The sequence below is a fragment of the Vipera berus genome (assembly GCF_964194415.1).
Source record: "Vipera berus genome assembly, chromosome: 1".
Taxonomy (NCBI): Eukaryota; Metazoa; Chordata; class Lepidosauria; order Squamata; family Viperidae; genus Vipera; species Vipera berus.
The window spans coordinates 70,866,664-70,884,991 of NC_138202.1; the positions used below are offsets into that span (position 1 = coordinate 70,866,664).

Here is an 18,328-nt window from a genome sequence, read left to right on the forward strand (position 1 = left end):
CAGGCTAGTACAATTCCCCACAAGAATCCAGATGCCCAACAACCTGAAGCAAGACCGTAAGTATTGAAATGTGAAGTTCACTGCTTACTGCATAATACGAGCCGTGGTTCTGAAATGCAATGAATTTACATTAAAAATGCTAAATAAGAGTTAACACGTGTGAAAGAAAGGATGTGGCACAGAAAGAAGCAAAACCAGTTCCATTCCAGCCATAAGAATTGGTGTTTTTAAAAAGAGGTTTTTGTGTCATACAGCATTAGCAATGACAATAATAGAGCTGGAAGGGATCTTGGAGGTCATCTAGTCCAACCCCCTGCTCGGGCAGGAAACCCTATACCATTTCAGACAAATGGTTGTCCAGTCTCTTCTTTAAAACTTCTAATGTTGGAACATTCACAACTTCTGGTGGCAGATTGTTCCACTGGTTAATTGTTCTAAATGTCAGGAAGTTTCTCCTTAGTTCTAGGTTGTTTCTCTCCTTGATTAGTTTCCATCGGTTGCTTTTTGTCCTGCCTTCAGGCGCTTTGGAGAATAGCTGGATTCCCTCTTTTTGTGGCAATCCCTGAGATATTGAAACATTGCTATCATGTCCCACCTAGTCCTTCTCTTCATTAAACTAGACTCAATTCTAGCAACTGTTCCTTGTATGTTTTAGCCTCCAGTCCCCCAATCATCTTTGTTGCTCTTCTCTGTACTCTTTCTAGAGTCTTTTTTACATCGTGGTGACCAAAACTGGATGCAGTATTCCAAGTGTGGCCTTACCAAGACGTTGTAAAGTGGTATTAACACTTCATGTGATCTTGATTCTATCTCTCTGTTAATGCAGCCTAGCACTGTGTTGGGTGTTTTTGGCAGCTGCAGCACACTGCTGGCTCATATTTAAGTGATTGTCCACCAGGATGCCAAGATCCCTCTCACAGTTACTATTACTGAGTAAGGTAGCACCTATACTGTACTTGTGCATTTGGTTTTTCTTGCCTAAATGTAGAGCTCATTTGAATCTCATTTTGTTAGATAGCTCCCAATGTTCAAGTCTGTCAAGATCCTTCTGTATCTCAAGCCTATCTTCTGGAGTGTTGGCTATTCTTGCCACATTGGTGTCATCTGCAAATTAGATGAGTTCCACATCTATCTCCTCATCCAAATCATTGATGAAGATGTTGAAGAGCACCGGGCCCAGAACAGAGCCCTGGGGCACCCCACTACACACTTCCTTTCATGTAGATGCAATTCAATTGAAGATGCAGTTCCATTCTTCTGTGTACTTACAAAGACCAGTACAGACAAGGTTCTTCATTATGTCAGCAATCAGTTTGTGGTGGTGGTGGGGAAATGATCTAATTAGGTAAAGGTAAAGGTTCCCCCGCACATGCGTGCTAGTCGTTTCCGACTCTAGGGGCCGGTGCTCATCTCCATTTCAAAGCCGAAGAGCCAGCGCTTGTCCGAGGACGTCTCCGTGGTCATGTGGCCGGCATGACTGGACGCCAAAGGCGCACGGAACGCTGTTACCTTCCCACCGTAGTGGTCCCTATTTTTCTACTTGCATTTTTACGTGCTTTCGAACTGCTAGGTTGGCAGAAGCTGGGACGAGTAACAGGCGCTCACTCTGTTACGCGGCACTCGGGATTCGACCCGCCAAACTGCCGACCTTCTGATCGACAAGCTCAGCGTCCTAACCCACTGAGCCACCGCGTCCCAATGATCTAATTAGCTGATGTTAATTAATGAGTCTGACTCTTAATACTTGCAAGAGAACTGAATTTAGTGCTATGCCTCCTCTGTGGCTATACCATAATGTGACTGTGGATGCTGAATAAGGCTTTTCTTGATTTGTCGAGAATATTCATGATTATAGTTGCATAATTCACTAGCTGATGTATGGAAATAATGATAGTAGATGGGTGTAAGAATAAATACACTCAGAAAATTGCAATATGGTGTGCAAAACTGTCCATATAAATGGTTGACTGATTTCAAGACAACTGGTAATTCTGCCCAGGTTGTGGGAAGGAATATAAATTTAAACCTCTATGCATGTCAAGCTGTGCAAACATCAGTCACTGCATTTAACAGGCACTAGATGAGTTAAATAGCTACAGATTTTTCAGCATCCGAGGAGTTATTTTTTGTTTTTATAAATTTTCAAAATCCAGTTGAAGATATGTTGTCACAACGCCAAGAGGAGAAAGCAGGTGAAGATTATTAATGCTCGGTGTGGTCTTCCTTTATTTTTAGGCTCTTAAACTGTAGGCATAGGAAAACAGAAGAATCTTGATCATTTCAATTCTAAAGGTTGAAATACTGCTTTGAAGGCCTCATATAATTTGGAAACGTTGAAGGGAGACGGCACTGAGGTCTTTGGGCCAGCTTGTGACTAATGGACACAGCATGAGGACTGCCTGGCCAGTATAATCTTTTTATTATCAAAATTGCTCAGATTCACTTGAATGTTCTACATTTGGTGTCTGATGTAGTGACTCCAATGTCTGGCCATGTTATCTGGGGCTCCATTTGGCCTGTTGACACTGAGGAAATGGAGAGGGCGCTCTCTGGCATGACTCCTGACATCTATGGATTAGTGTCAAACTGCTGGCCCATGGGGCAGACACGTCACGTGGAAGCTGCGCCCACCCCATTGCCGGCAATGGCAAAACAGCCCCGATAATATTGCGTGATGTCATGTGATGTCGCAAGTTTGACATGTCTGGATTAGACCCACACCCCTTCTGATTGGGACTGGAGGGTGCACGTGAGGCTGAATTCATGAAGCTAACAATGCCTTGCTTCAGAAGATGTTGATATCTGAAGTCATGAAGGAGCTGTAGTATAGCCCACCCTTAAAAGCCTCTCCATGGATGTAATTGTTTTTGACAAAAAATAACACAGAATACAACCTCCTCTTTTTAAAAAAGAGAAGTGAAGATTTTCACGTTTGGTAAGAATTCAGTTTTGGAGTTCCCTAGAAGAAACAGATTACTGTGTCTCTTTCAGCCAGGGTTTAGCCCTAGATATGAGATCTAAGGCAGCATTGGTTGATTACTTTTGTTAGGACATGGATGGCATAGGATACTCCTCTTGATCCTTTTGCCTGGTTGTCATACCTTGAACCATAGTTTTCTTCTGGAATGGCTGTGAGGATTGGGACCTGTAGACCCTGTTTTACTGCTTTCCCTTCTTACTTAGTAAACACCTCTAGTAAGTGGTTGTGAAGGAGAATTCAGCCCCATGGTGATTCTCTTGGCAATGCCACAATGCTCTCAGTCTTGGAGATCTTTTAACGTAACAGCCACCACCACCTCTCCATTCTAAATCTATGGGGTGTTTTTAGTTTGTTTCAATCTCCTGTAATTTTAATCTATTTTTATATTTTATAATTGTTTTCATTTCCATGTTTTATTGTTGTAAGCCATTCAGTGTTGTCTTATACCATGAGATGAGCAGCATATAAATGTGATAATGAATAAAAAACACAATCCACCAGTTTACAGTGAGCTATCATTCATATTCAATTATTTATTGCCACCTTAGGCCTATTAAAGTTATTCCTAATATCTGGAGAGTGTAGGATGCAGGAAGGAGGAAGCAGAGTAAAGTTGAACCTAACAATTGCTACTTGTTCATCACTGTTCTCTATCTCCTCTGGTATGGAGATGGAAATACTACCCCTGAAGGACAAGTTCAATGATGGGGCTCCTCCAGGACCGACAATAATACAGTTGGGTGGACATCATGGCCAAGAGGACTTTTGCCTATCTTCAGCAGATGTGCCATTTGCAGCCCTACATACAGCAGAAGGATGTTGGAGCAGCAGTGATTGTACCCATGTACAAAACGATTGAATACAGTGATGCATTTCTCAGTACCCCATTGGCTGTTAATAATTTATTCTATAAGACTTTTCAGAAATTGCAAGTTGTTCAGAAGCAGCAGCCCACTTACTGGTTGGTGCACATCTGTGTAAGCATATTTTACAAGGTTTAATTGTAGTAGGGTGCAATTTGAAGCCCAGATTTCAAGCTAAAAAGCTTATCTCTGGCAAACGGAGGTAGATGCAGGACTGCCTTCTCCAACCAGAGTATACCCATCCAATAAGGTTATCCCAGGAGAAATTGTGGGTGATGGCCCATTTTCTTAAGGTGATGGAGTTGAGCCAGGATAATTTCTTGATAATGAATTTTGTACTTTGGAAAAAGCTCCCTTTGCAACCTAGTTTAAACTCCTTCTGAGGTCCTCTTCTGGAAATTAGTTAAAGCAGAACTTTTCTGTCGGGTGTTTGAGGATTAATGGAAATTGCCACTTTTGTTATTGATTATTCTCCATTTTAATCTTTTTTTACACTTAAAAGGATGTTCAGATCTGGTTTAAGTACAGATTACTTGGAAGCAAACAAGATTGAGGTCAGGGATTGGATTGGAGTGGTGAAGCAACGATGGTGTTGACTCAGAACAGACCTCCCAATATCACTCCTGGCTTAGAGATGCTGAATCTGATTCAGTAGTCACTATTTGGGAATAGAGCAAGACTATCTCAGCCTTCCCCAAACTGATGTCCTGCAACATCCATCCTTCCCTTCTAATGAGATTTATGATCTAACTCCTATGAAAAACACCAACTTTTGCCAGGACAAACCACATGTTAGTCACAGCACCAAGAAAGATGCTATCCTCAACCTTTATAGTCAATGCACTGTAGGAGTAATACATCCTATGCTGCAGATATACAGAAATATTTAAAGTATGAATGACTTAAAAGAAGTGTCAGTGCAATTAATGACCATATTTTGAATCTACCTAATAATCTGAATGTGCTGAGTTGTCAAACCTGACTCAACTCCATAAGTGCACCTGCTGTCACTTGCATTTTGCCAAATAGCAAGGGGAGGGCAAATTCCTAAGGAGGGAGGGAAGGCCCAGAATGCAAGATTGCCTTCTGTTGCCAGTGAGATGTCAGACAGCAAGGTCAAGTTATGAAATGTTTGAGTGGCACAGAGAGTCTTTTCCCAAAACAAAAGAACTGAACCCAATTGGTAAACTATGAACTTTGGATGGCCCGGGGGGGGGGGAGGAGGGGTTACCTATGGGGCTTTTGTGGGAACAATACCAGAACTGACTTTGCTTCTGCTGTAGGTACTGTACATGGGTCCTTCAATAAAGCTATACTCTTTGTAAATTAAAAGAGCTAAGAGTTTCTTTGGTTGAATGTGCCAAATGGGACGGTTGACATGAGTAGGCTTACACATTACAATGTGTAAGTATAGATTTATATATTATATAAGTAATATAATCACAACTGCCTTTGGCCAAGGCCAAGTAGGCACTGGCCTAGTGCACCAAAACATAGGGGCCACTAAAGCTTCTCTTCTTTCCAAATATTTCCAAATTTTTGCATTGGTAGAAGGTGATACTATCAATCAATGAGGTCTACAGTCACCATATCCATTTGAATCAACACTGAATAGTATAATTATACTCCATGAAGATTATATCACATTATACACATACATTTTCATATAATGCAAAGTGGGCAGAATAGACTTTTAAGAGTTTCTAGCATTTAAGCAAGCAGCAACTGAATAGTTTTATATTTTTTATTTTAAGTAGCATTAGAAATATAGCTTTATACTCTGGTAATGCTTTAGTCCTTTGAAGCAGTACTATAGAACTACTCACTCTGATTAAGAAAACTTAAAATCATTTAGTGCACATTATTTCCCCCATATCTTGTGGGAAACGGTGAAAGAACCGGAGTTAGCTATGTGGAAACATCCTGAGTATCTTAAGAAACTGTTCGATGAGCCTCATTTATAGGAGTGATCTTTTTTTTTTTGAATGGCCACATTTGCAAAGGGGGAATGAAGCAGAATGAGCAGAAATTTTTTGTAAGCATTTTTTTATATAAAAAGCCATGGCACTTGCTTACAGCAAAGTATCCAAGTGCAAGTTCACATTCAACTACAGAACTGACTGGTTTTTACTCTTCCCATCCTGTCCCCATCTTCCATAGGCATTGTTATGCAGGAATAAAATTCGGGGTAGACTTCTATGTAAACTGCCTTAAGCTCCCTGACATAATATAAATAAAACATATGTCTTTTCCCTTTGAATCTAAGTCAAAAGGAAAACATCTTTCTTTTTGATATTGCCCTTAAAGCTACATAGTTTCTGAATAAATATAATCTAATAGCAGTCTTTTTAGACAATGATGCTGCCTATATATCAAGTGACATTTATTTTTGAGGTTATCACAATTAAATCAATATACCCACTGCTTCATAATCTGCCAGTTCCAGTCTAGCTTTATTCTGCATGGTCCTCTTGCAAAGATAGATGGCTATAGAGAGAAACAAACAATAGCAAAATACACCATTAAAGATATGTGAAGGAGGAGGAGGAGGAGGAGGAGGAGGAGGAGGAGGAGGAGGAGGAGGAGGGGAAAAGGAGGAGGAGGGGGAGAGGCAGAGGAAGGGAAAGGGAGAGAAGGAATCAAACAACTCCTCCTGAAATAATTATTTCTGCTAAGACAATGGCACTCTCATACATGTGGATGCAACATTGAGAAAACTCAACCTTTCTTTAATTAAAGAGGCTACTTTAGGTTTCAATCAAATTTTCTTCAGTTTGATTCATTCATAATGCAGTTAACTAAGGAATGGAAATTCTAGTTCCAATTACCAAAATTATGCGACTGTAAAGCGCAATATCAAATAACCCCGTTGCTTAGCAACAGCAATCCCAGCAGTCCCTACTGCCATTAGTGTCATTAAGTGGCACCCACGGGTCATTAAGCAAAGGCCTCCTCACAACTTACTGCTGACCTCCAACAAGCCAAATCAATGGGGAAGTGAGAAGGAAACTGCAAGTCCTAGACATGCAGCCTGGCCAGCGGTGGTTCCATAAGTGACCATGTGAGTTGCCTTCCAGACCAGGAAAAGGTACATAATTAGCATACAATATGAAGTTGTGCAAAAGCCTTTTTTCCCCCATGGCTGCTCAGAAGTAAACATGGAGCATCAATTCTTAGTGATTGCATAGATCAGTGTCTCTCAGCCTTGGCCACTTTAAGATGTGCAGATCATTTCCCATCTCCCAGAATTCCTCAGCCAACATGGCTGGCATGGACACAGGCAGACTTTCTCTAGGATACTTCCTCTCCAACCTGGTCTTCAGACCTTCCAACAGTAATACAATATATACCCATCACTGCTGTAATCAGGTCCATCCACCTTGCTGCTGGTCATCTTCTTCTCTTTTCTTAGCTAGGTTTTTGCATAATGTGTCCCATAAACAATAATTCTGAGCCTGGTCATTTGTTCTATGAAAAACAGAATGCACCAAATGCAAAATGTGTTCAAATCTGGGTCATAAGTACCCCCCCCCCGGATAGGTCTATGACAAGTTTGAATGGACTCCAAGCAACTGGTTGTAAGTTGAGAAATGCCTGTAGAAGAAACACTTCCCAAACCTTTCATATTATGAATACAGGTACATTTTATTTCCTTTGCCAAGGACCAGGCTGAATGAAAAAGAAATGATTTTATCATTTCTGTATGAGGGGAGAGCTGTAGAAGAGACACTAACAGTGCACAATGACAGCTAAAGGTAACTGTGCTGACACAGTTTATGCTTTGGTACTAAGTCGTTTAGCCATTTAATACAAAATCTGTGGTTTATTAGCTCATAAACCATGGTTATTCTTTCTCAGCCTCTACTAAAAAAACAACAACCTATCGCCCATTCTGTCTCTTCTGTTTCTCCCTCCTTCTGTCTCAAGGAAGTGCCATTTTTATTTATTACTATTATAGAGATTGCTAGTTTGGGTCAGATAATACTTTATTGATCAACCACGTATATATATATATATATATATTACCATTTATTTTAAAACAAATTAAATTCATCCATGGAATTGAACCTAACTTTTCCCTAGGCATGAAATTAATGTTGTTATACAGCAATGATCTTGGACAATGTTTCCTCTGTTGAATAATGTAGTCCTTGTCTATATGGAGGGACAGCATTCAGAACAAATGTCTTAAATGAACAGAACAGGGTCTCTGTTCAATGCTATATTTACGTAAGTGTCCTAGACAGTGCTGCGCTTTTAAAATAATTGTAATAGACTAGTAACAAATTATTAAACTTTTACTTAGGTTATTTCCATGCAGTTCAGAATAAAATAAAATTGGGGTGCAAAACCTGGCCCATAGATCAGGGATGGGCAAACTATTGTTGGCCAGGAGTGGCAATTAAGATTTTTTAGGAGATAGACACCCCCATAAAAAGGATTATGATGATACAAAGAGGGGCCCAAGGAAGCAAATGAATTAATTTAATGACCACATGCAATCTTACAACATAAGGTTGTCTCCACTCACTCTATTTCATATGCCCATTTGAACTGAAATGCTCAGCCTGCTTCGCTACATAGGTAGTCCTTGTTTAGTGACCTTTGGGACCGGCAACTAAGTTGTTAGGTGAAGTGATTAATAAGTGAAACTGTGACTGTGCTTAGGACCTTACTTTAGTTTTCCTTTGCTTTACAGACCTGAGAAGGTTGCAGATGTGAGGACTGATCACAAAGTTATGTTTCATCACCACTGCAACTGCAAACAAGTCACTAAATGAGGCAAACCCTAACCAAGAACTACCCATAATGTGATATATGTGAATAAAGATACTGCAGGCTCCACAACAGGATGTACATATAAACATATATGAGTTATCTGGTTATAAGGTTCTGCCCTGAGCTCTAATGAATGCATGGAGAGAGAAATAAGGGACAATACTTATGAAACTTTCTCCCATACTGTCCATAGTATCATTCTAAGCAGAAACATCATATAAAAAGACAATACAGCTAAGATACTTTAACTGAAATAACACACTACCAGCTGAAAGTGCAAAACCTGAAAATTTATCTAGTGAAATATATAAGGAAGGATATCAAGTCTTATTTAATATATTTGGGTGAAATGGTGGGTCTTCCAGGTGAACTATTTTGAAAGGTGATCATGATTTTCAGAAGGGACAGCATTTCAGAATGAAGGTGCCACCATTGAGAAGGCCTCTTAGCAAATAACGAGAAAATAGTATTCTGGGTTTTTAAAGTTGCACATAGAAGAAATTCCTCAGGTAATTTTGCCAACATGACTCTAGGTAGTGGACAGAGAGTTAAACCACTCACCCCAACCTCCCCACCCCCTCAGAATACAATTTATAAAACTAAACATCCTGAGACAATAATTAGCCTGGTTTAGCTAATGAGCATCTGTTAGGTATTCTGGCCTCCAGATGTTTAGGGCATTGTATCAAGTGTCAAATGAAGAGGTTCAGTAGCTAACTGGCAATCAATAGTGTTGTTTCCACAATAATACAATATGCACCTTGGCTGCAGAAAAAGTGCTTTGGACAGGATGGTAGTAAAGAAAATTTCTGGGTGTAGGGAAGGCTTCTTCAGAAATGGACAGACCACTTCCTTAAAATCTGGAGAGAATACTCCATCAAGTAAAAAATTATGTTTACTGGTCTTTGGAAATCTCCAAACCACCCCACCTTTGCTTGCTTGAGTATGCCAAGAGGGTAGAGGTCCGGAGAACATATGATAGACTAAACAGCCATAAATGTCTTGTTCTTTTTCTTAGGCCTCATAAACTGAAAGTGATCTTATACAATTACTGTATATTAGTCCTCAAAGTCTTAATGTAGCCCTCAAGCCTTGGCTATGTTGATAGCCTTGGAATCCTAAGTGATGGGGAACTTCTCATTGTTATCCTCCCTCTCCTGTGGGTTGTATTTTCACTTATTAATAAAGTTTTTATATTATACCATTTTTTTGTTTTTCTTTTTTTTGTTTTTAATGTATTGATTCTCGTTCAGTGCCCAGAGACCTTTGGTGAGATGCGTGGTTATATGAATTTGATTGATAAATTGTTTGATAAATATTTTATCAAAAGCATCGTTCAAATCAGCATTAAGTTGTCACTTTTTTTCCTTGAAGAGCTTTGCTTTTGATAAAACCCCCTTAAGTGCAGTCCTCTCAGCCATCCACCAGGAGGTGGATGGCAAACTCTCGCAGTGCTCAGCTGTCAGTCAGCTGAAGTCCAGCATATAACAAGGCCTTCTCTTCTTCAAATCAAGCAGGCTGTTGTTTAAAAATGGAGGGAAAGGAAGTGGATTGCAGCTTCAAAGAAAATCCTTTTATATGTTCTTCTAGGGCAGGGGTCCCCAACCATCAGTCCGTGGACCGGCACTGGGCCGCAGCATACCAGAAATTGGGCTGACCAAACAAGCGAAGCCCCATCTGTGGGATGCAGGCAGCACACAAAACCGTGTCCCCTCTCGTCTGCAGAAAAACCTCTGTCCACGGAAACAGTCCCTGGTGCCCAAAAGATTGGGGGCCACTGAGCTAGAGTATTTGGCTTGCATTAATCCTGCTCACCGTCTGTGCAAATGCTGGCAACTATTGACTTTCACATCATGAAACCAAATATAGTAGCATTCTCCAATATGTAGTTGGTATTACAACTCCTTGGATTATGAGTCAGCATAATACTCTATAATGATATCACTCTATAATTTCTTTTGGAGTAAAATGATTGTCAGAGACAAGGGGTTTATACAAGAGGCATTTCAAAAGGAGTCTCACCATAGTCTGTGTTTTCTGGTTCCCAACAATTTGATGGCCAGAAGTATGGCGCCTGAAAAAGAGAAAATAATACTTTACCATGAAGATGTAGGTATTCAAACATCTATACTCCTTCAGGTATTTAGGCAGCTTAAGTTTCAATGAAATAAAGAAATTCTTCTTAATTATTTTAAGGCATAAAGAAACTCAAAATAATTTTGTATAGGTGTGAACGCCTAAACACATGCAATACCAGAGAACAAGAGATTACAACAAAACATCCTACTTGTTAGGATCAGTATGATTGCAATCCTATGCATATAATTCCAATTTACAAATCACATCAATTTTTTCTGCCAGCTGAAATGCAAATTAGAAAAAGGCGATTTTGAAAAGAAGTGCTACAGTTTGAGCTTCTATGATGAATTAAGAAGCCCATTACGAAAAGACGTAGTAAGCCTTCGTTTGATTATCTTTCGTATCTCCTGATTTCCCATGTGATGTTTTTTCCCCCACAAGTCATAATAACACTTTCAAAAAGATTTATTTCTTCATTCATTTCCTAGAGAAAGAATGGCAAATAGATTCAATTCTTGGGGCCCCTAGGGTGGTCCATGTTACACCACTGTTCCACGAGCTTCACTGGCTGATGATTTGCTTCTGGGTGCAATTCAAGGTGTTGGGTATTTAAAGCCCTTCATGGCATGGGTCCAGGTTATCTGAAGAACTCTCTCAAAGGGCTTGACCTACCCCACCCATGCTAGCAGAAGGGACATGCTGCAGGCCCTGCCAGGCAAAGAATTTTGGCTGCTGAGGTCCAGCAGAACAGCCTTTTCTGGGGTAGCTCCTGCCCTTTGGAATAAAGTGGTATCTGTACACACTCTACTTGACCTTCCATAAAGGCCTGAAGACCTGGATCTGCCAGTTAGGGTGCACCATTCTGGAGGTGGCTATTGGATTAAGAAAAGCTTCCATCTCTCCCCATGTACTTCATGCTCCCCTCCTCCCCATCTTTTTCTTATTTTATTGTTTTATCACCGTATCGCCTCTGGATGAGATGGACAGCACCATCTAAATCTAATAAAATAATAAACATACAAACAAACAAATAACCATGATGTTCCATGGTTTCTCCAAAGAAGATCCTAGAATTGTATCTCCCAGTCTTTCCCTTCCATTACACTAATAAAGAGAAGTATTAATAAAATTATCATCAAAATGACCTTTTCAACCATTGCTACCTGCTGTGAGAATACCTGATCTAGAGAAATAGATATAAGAACGCAATGTTGCTTTCCATGTAACAATATATATATATATATATATATATAGATAGATAGATAGATAGATAGATAGATAGATAGATAGATAGATAGATAGATAGATAGATATAGATATAGATAGATATAGATATAGATATAGATATAGATATAGATATAGATAGATAGATAGATAGATAGATAGATAGATAGATATAGATATAGATATAGATATAGATATAGATATAGATATAGATATAGATATAGATATAGATATAGATATAGATATAGATATAGATCTATGTAGATATGGATATCTAGATCTAGATCTAGATATAGATAGATATAGACATAGATATAGATATATATTAAAAAAGCTGCCATGGTTCTTCTGAAAAAATATTCTGCATATATTAGAATGTTAGGATATTAATATTCCTTGGAATTGTATCACCATTCTGTCCCCATATTTAATCATGCTAGGAAGAGAGGGAGGGATATGCAGCCATAACTAAACAAAATGACATTATCTAGATCAGGGGTGTCAAACTCGCCGCGTCACGTGACGTGTCGCAATGTATCGCAACTTGCCAGAGCTGGGGTGATCACAGCTTCTGCATGAGTGGGGGTAGCTTCTGCGTGAAGCATCCGGCCCATGGGCCAGCAGTTTGACACCCCTTATCTAGATTAAGAAGAAATTTAAATGAATATTAGATGGCAGCAAAAATGTGGGGAATTTATTCTGTGTCTCTTGCTGTTATCTAGTGGTTGACATCCCTTGAAAAGTAGATGGTTACCTTCTGTTACTAAAGATAAAAAGCATACATTTGTCAAAATTCAAAAATGCAGCTATTGACAGGCAATCCTGAAGAAATTATATGCATTGTGTTATGAAGAATTGGAAGTCACTGATTAACTTAATAAAAACATTGATACTGATCTGATAATTACAACAAAACTGACAGAGCAATCTCTTGCCATGCTTTGGAGATGTCAGATGTTATATGAACAGTGTAGGAAAAGGAATTAAGCCTGACTAGGAATATAGGCAGAGAAGTAGCAATTATCAGTGATAAACAAAATACTGTAAAATAATTTTAATAAATCAATAAAACATGTATTTGTCTTTGAGAAAGTCTGAGGTTCGATTCTCGGCATCTCCAATTTAAAAAAGAATAAAAAAATACATTAACAGCAGTAATACCCCAAAGGTTAATAACATGTACAAAGCTCTTACTATCTGGAGCAAAGTAGATCAGTTATGTTAAAAGGCAAACAGTTCTATGGTGATGTTGAACAACTGGAAGAATTCAGACAAAAGTTAGGATAAGGTAGGTATACAACAAAAGGGACGCGGTGGCTCAGTGGGTTAGGACGCTGAGCTTGTCGATCAGATGGTCGGCAGTTTGGCGGGTCAAATCCCGAGTGCCGCGTAACAGAGTGAGCGCCTGTTACTCGTCCCAGCTTCTGCCAACCTAGCAGTTCGAAAGCACGTAAAAATGCAAGTAGAAAAATAGGGACCACTACAGTAGGAAGGTAAGAGCGTTCCGTGCAACTTTGGCATCTAGTCATGCCGGCCACATGACCACGGAGACGTCCTCGGACAAGTGCTGGCTCTTCGCTTTCAAACGGAGATGAGCACCGGCCCCTAGAGTTGGAAACGACTGGCACGCGTGCGTGGGGGAACATTTACCTTTACCTTTTACCTTAGGTATACAATAGGGTGTTTTATTCTAGATTTGTTTCTCCATAAAAAATGGAAATTGGAGGACTTCAGCAAGGAAAGACATACCTATCCAGTAAAGAAAACAGATTTCTTACCTGAAACCGATAAAAAGTCCCATCATCCTTTAAAGTCAGTACGTGATCGGAAATTGGAAAAATATATCCTTGTGCTGCAACAAGACTTCCCAGATGTATTGATTCAGCTGTAAAACAAACAAACAAACAAACACAAACTCTTTTGGACAATTATGCTTTTCAGTACTCAACTTGCCAAACTTGGGTGGCAGGAATTTTCTGACTAGATATGATGATATCACTGGTAAATTCAGCAAAATGGAAATGCAACCTCTTTATTCAGCTTTGGGCCTTGTGTTGGGGGGCAGATTAACAGTTAATCATCACAAGTACAGTATATTTTATTTACTTAAATAACATCGGGCCACCCATAACTGATTCCAGGCTGTCAAACAAAAGGGAATAAATACCGTATATACTTGAGTATAAGCCGAATTTTTCAGCCCACTTTTTGGGCTGAAAAATTCCACTTCGGCTTATACTCCAGTCAACAAAAAAAACTTACCGAGGACTTGTGCGCGGCCGAGGCTTTGGTGCTTCCGGGATCGCCCGCACCTCTCCCAAGCCACCGCCGTCCGAGACCTGCCGAAGTTTGGGGAGGTTTGGGGAGGTGCGCGCGCACCTCCCCAAACTCCGCGCCTTGCCTGCCTGCTTCTTTCCGCAGCGGAAAGAAGCAGGCAGGCAGGGCGCGGAGGAACGGAGACTTGCCGACGTTTGGGGAGGTTTGGGCGCCTCCCCAAACCTCGGCAGGTCTCCGTTCCTCCGCGCAGACCTGCCGACGTTTGGGGAGGTTTGGGCGCCTCCCCAAACCTCCCCAAACCTCGGCAGGTCTCCGTTCCTCCTGCCGACCTTTGGGGAGGTTTGGGCGCCTCCCCAAACCTCCCCAAACCTCGGCAGGTCTCCGTTCCTCCTGCCGACCTTTGGGGAGGTTTGGGCGCCTCCCCAAACCTCGGCAGGTCTCCGTTCCTCCTGCCGACCTTTGGGGAGGTTTGGGCGCCTCCCCAAACCTCGGCAGGTCTCCGTTCCTCCTGCCGACCTTTGGGGAGGTTTGGGCGCCTCCCCAAACCTCGGCAGGTCTCCGTTCCTCCTGCCGACCTTTGGGGAGGTTTGGGCGCCTCCCCAAACCTCCCCAGGTCTCCGTTCCTCCTGCCGACCTTTGGGGAGGTTTGGGCGCCTCCCCAAACCTCGGCAGGTCTCCGTTCCTCCTGCCGACCTTTGGGGAGGTTTGGGCGCCTCCCCAAACCTCGGCAGGTCTCCGTTCCTGTTTGGGGAGGTTTGGGCGCCTCCCCAAACCTCCCCAAACCTCGGCAGGTCTCCGTTCCTCCGCGCAGACCTGCCGACCTTTGGGGAGGTTTGGGCGCCTCCCCAAACGTCCCCAAACCTCGGCAGGTCTCCGTTCCTGTTTGGGGAGGTTTGGGCGCCTCCCCAAACCTCCCCAAACCTCGGCAGGTCTCCGTTCCTCCGCGCAGACCTGCCGACCTTTGGGGAGGTTTGGGCGCCTCCCCAAACCTCGGCAGGTCTCCGTTCCTGTTTGGGGAGGTTTGGGCGCCTCCCCAAACCTCGGCAGGTCTCCGTTCCTCCGCGCAGACCTGCCGACCTTTGGGGAGGTTTGGGCGCCTCCCCAAACGTCCCCAAACCTCGGCAGGTCTCCGTTCCTGTTTGGGGAGGTTTGGGCGCCTCCCCAAACCTCCCCAAACCTCGGCAGGTCTCCGTTCCTCCGCGCAGACCTGCCGACCTTTGGGGAGGTTTGGGCGCCTCCCCAAACGTCCCCAAACCTCGGCAGGTCTCCGTTCCTGTTTGGGGAGGTTTGGGCGCCTCCCCAAACCTCCCCAAACCTCGGCAGGTCTCCGTTCCTCCGCGCAGACCTGCCGACCTTTGGGGAGGTTTGGGCGCCTCCCCAAACGTCCCCAAACCTCGGCAGGTCTCCGTTCCTGTTTGGGGAGGTTTGGGCGCCTCCCCAAACGTCCCCAAACCTCGGCAGGTCTCCGTTCCTCCGCGCAGACCTGCCGACCTTTGGGGAGGTTTGGGCGCCTCCCCAAACCTCCCCAAACCTCGGCAGGTCTCCGTTCTTCCTGCCGACCTTTGGGGAGGTTTGGGCGCCTCCCCAAACCTCCCCAAACGTCGGCAGGTCTGCGCGGAGGAACGGAGACCTGCCGAGGTTTGGGGAGGTTTGGGGAGGCGCCCAAACCTCCCCAAACAGGAACGGAGACCTGCCGAGGTTTGGGGAGGTTTGGGGAGGCGCCCAAACCTCCCCAAAGGTCGGCAGGTCTGCGCGGAGGAACGGAGACCTGCCGAGGTTTGGGGAGGTTTGGGGAGGCGCCCAAACCTCCCCAAACAGGAACGGAGACCTGCCGAGGTTTGGGGACGTTTGGGGAGGCGCCCAAACCTCCCCAAAGGTCGGCAGGTCTGCGCGGAGGAACGGAGACCTGCCGAGGTTTGGGGAGGTTTGGGGAGGCGCCCAAACCTCCCCAAACAGGAACGGAGACCTGCCGAGGTTTGGGGACGTTTGGGGAGGCGCCCAAACCTCCCCAAAGGTCGGCAGGTCTGCGCGGAGGAACGGAGACCTGCCGAGGTTTGGGGAGGTTTGGGGAGGCGCCCAAACCTCCCCAAACAGGAACGGAGACCTGCCGAGGTTTGGGGACGTTTGGGGAGGCGCCCAAACCTCCCCAAAGGTCGGCAGGTCTGCGCGGAGGAACGGAGACCTGCCGAGGTTTGGGGAGGTTTGGGGAGGCGCCCAAACCTCCCCAAACAGGAACGGAGACCTGCCGAGGTTTGGGGACGTTTGGGGAGGCGCCCAAACCTCCCCAAAGGTCGGCAGGTCTGCGCGGAGGAACGGAGACCTGCCGAGGTTTGGGGAGGTTTGGGGAGGCGCCCAAACCTCCCCAAACAGGAACGGAGACCTGCCGAGGTTTGGGGACGTTTGGGGAGGCGCCCAAACCTCCCCAAAGGTCGGCAGGTCTGCGCGGAGGAACGGAGACCTGCCGAGGTTTGGGGAGGTTTGGGGAGGCGCCCAAACCTCCCCAAACAGGAACGGAGACCTGCCGAGGTTTGGGGAGGTTTGGGGAGGCGCCCAAACCTCCCCAAACGTCGGCAGGTCTGCGCGGAGGAACGGAGACCTGCCGAGGTTTGGGGAGGTTTGGGGAGGCGCCCAAACCTCCCCAAACAGGAACGGAGACCTGCCGAGGTTTGGGGACGTTTGGGGAGGCGCCCAAACCTCCCCAAAGGTCGGCAGGTCTGCGCGGAGGAACGGAGACCTGCCGAGGTTTGGGGAGGCGCCCAAACCTCCCCAAAGGTCGGCAGGAGGAACGGAGACTTGCCGAGGTTTGGGGAGGTTTGGGGAGGCGCCCAAACCTCCCCAAAGGTCGGCAGGAGGAACGGAGACCTGCCGAGGTTTGGGGAGGCGCCCAAACCTCCCCAAAGGTCGGCAGGAGGAACGGAGACCTGCCGACGTTTGGGGAGGTTTGGGGAGGCGCCCAAACCTCCCCAAAGGTCGGCAGGAGGAACGGAGACCTGCCGACGAGCCGCGGCCACACAGGGTATTCCTGTGTATTCAGGCTTGCAGAACGGCGGATCGGCTTATACTCGAGTCAATAACTTTTTCCAGTTTTGGGGGGTGAAATTGGGGGTCTCGGCTTATACTCGAGTCGGCTTATACTCAAGTATATACGGTATCTAGATGATACATTTCTAATGAAAAGACCTTTTATACCAGAAATAACAAAGTGGAGCAACGATGCAGTTAAAAAGGTAACATTTCTCTATCTTTGCAAAGGTAAATAACAATTTCTGTCCAACGGTTGTTATAATGTTCACGTGGCTGGACACACAAGAGACTACTTATCAAGCCAAATGACTCCATTTGTTGCAGGTGAATGAGACGGAGCAAAATCTGGCCCATCGGGAAATCCGGCCCATCTGGAGTCCAGGCACTCAGCCCCTTAATTCTGCAATCTAACTGAGATCTCACCTGTACATTTATCTTTCTGGATTACAAGCTGAGAGACTTCTTGTGGTAGTGGTATTAATGCACATTGTATATTCGGATCTTATGGAAATATTAAAATATAAAAGCACTATATAAAAGATAAAAATTTAAAAAGATACAAGGATGATTAAAACATTATTAGAATTGCCTCCAGGTGAGATGGGCAACCTATAATTTGAATGAATGAATGAATGAATGGATTAATATTAACATTTTAATAATTTTAATAACTATTAAAGGGGGAAGGGAGGGCTTTCAGCCCCATGGCTGAATGCTCCTTATGGGCTCCCTATGCAAGGCTGCAGTCATGTTTTCACTTCTTGATGGAAAGCCAGGAGGGTGTGGGCCCTGCTTCAGCTTGGGAGGGGGGAGAAATTCCACAGCGTGGGACAATGGCAGAGAAGATCTTCTCCTCCTCCTCCCCCAAGTCCACCAATCAGAATTCTTTAACTGACAGGGTTAACTGACGGGTCCTCAACATATCTTCCCTGCCTGACTGGATGGAATGGGCCACCATGATTACCTGCCCAAAGCAAAAGAAACCATAAAACTTTTAATAAAACAATGATAGTGATGTAGTCTGAATTTTGGCCTCTGTTATATCGAACATATCATCATCCTACTAGCCATTGTCTATCCACTGCAGGATGAAGGCCTCTTC

The 18,328-nt window shown here is 43.9% G+C and overlaps 1 protein-coding gene across 5 annotated transcripts in view; it reads right to left on the bottom strand.

Annotated features, from left to right (window-relative positions):
* Window positions 1-18,328, bottom strand: part of RGS6 (regulator of G protein signaling 6) — a gene marked incomplete at its 3' end in the record, with an annotated part of 231,505 nt that overhangs the window by 63,674 nt on the left and 149,503 nt on the right. For all 5 annotated transcript variants that reach the window (XM_081315534.1, XM_081315536.1, XM_081315535.1 and 2 more), the window contains exons 4-6: window positions 13,704-13,810; window positions 10,645-10,696; window positions 6,266-6,330 (exon numbers count right to left, since the gene is read on the bottom strand). In XM_081315534.1, coding sequence (XP_081171660.1) covers window positions 6,266-6,330; window positions 10,645-10,696; window positions 13,704-13,810 — 224 coding nt within the window. The remainder of the gene's footprint in view (window positions 1-6,265; window positions 6,331-10,644; window positions 10,697-13,703; window positions 13,811-18,328) is intronic.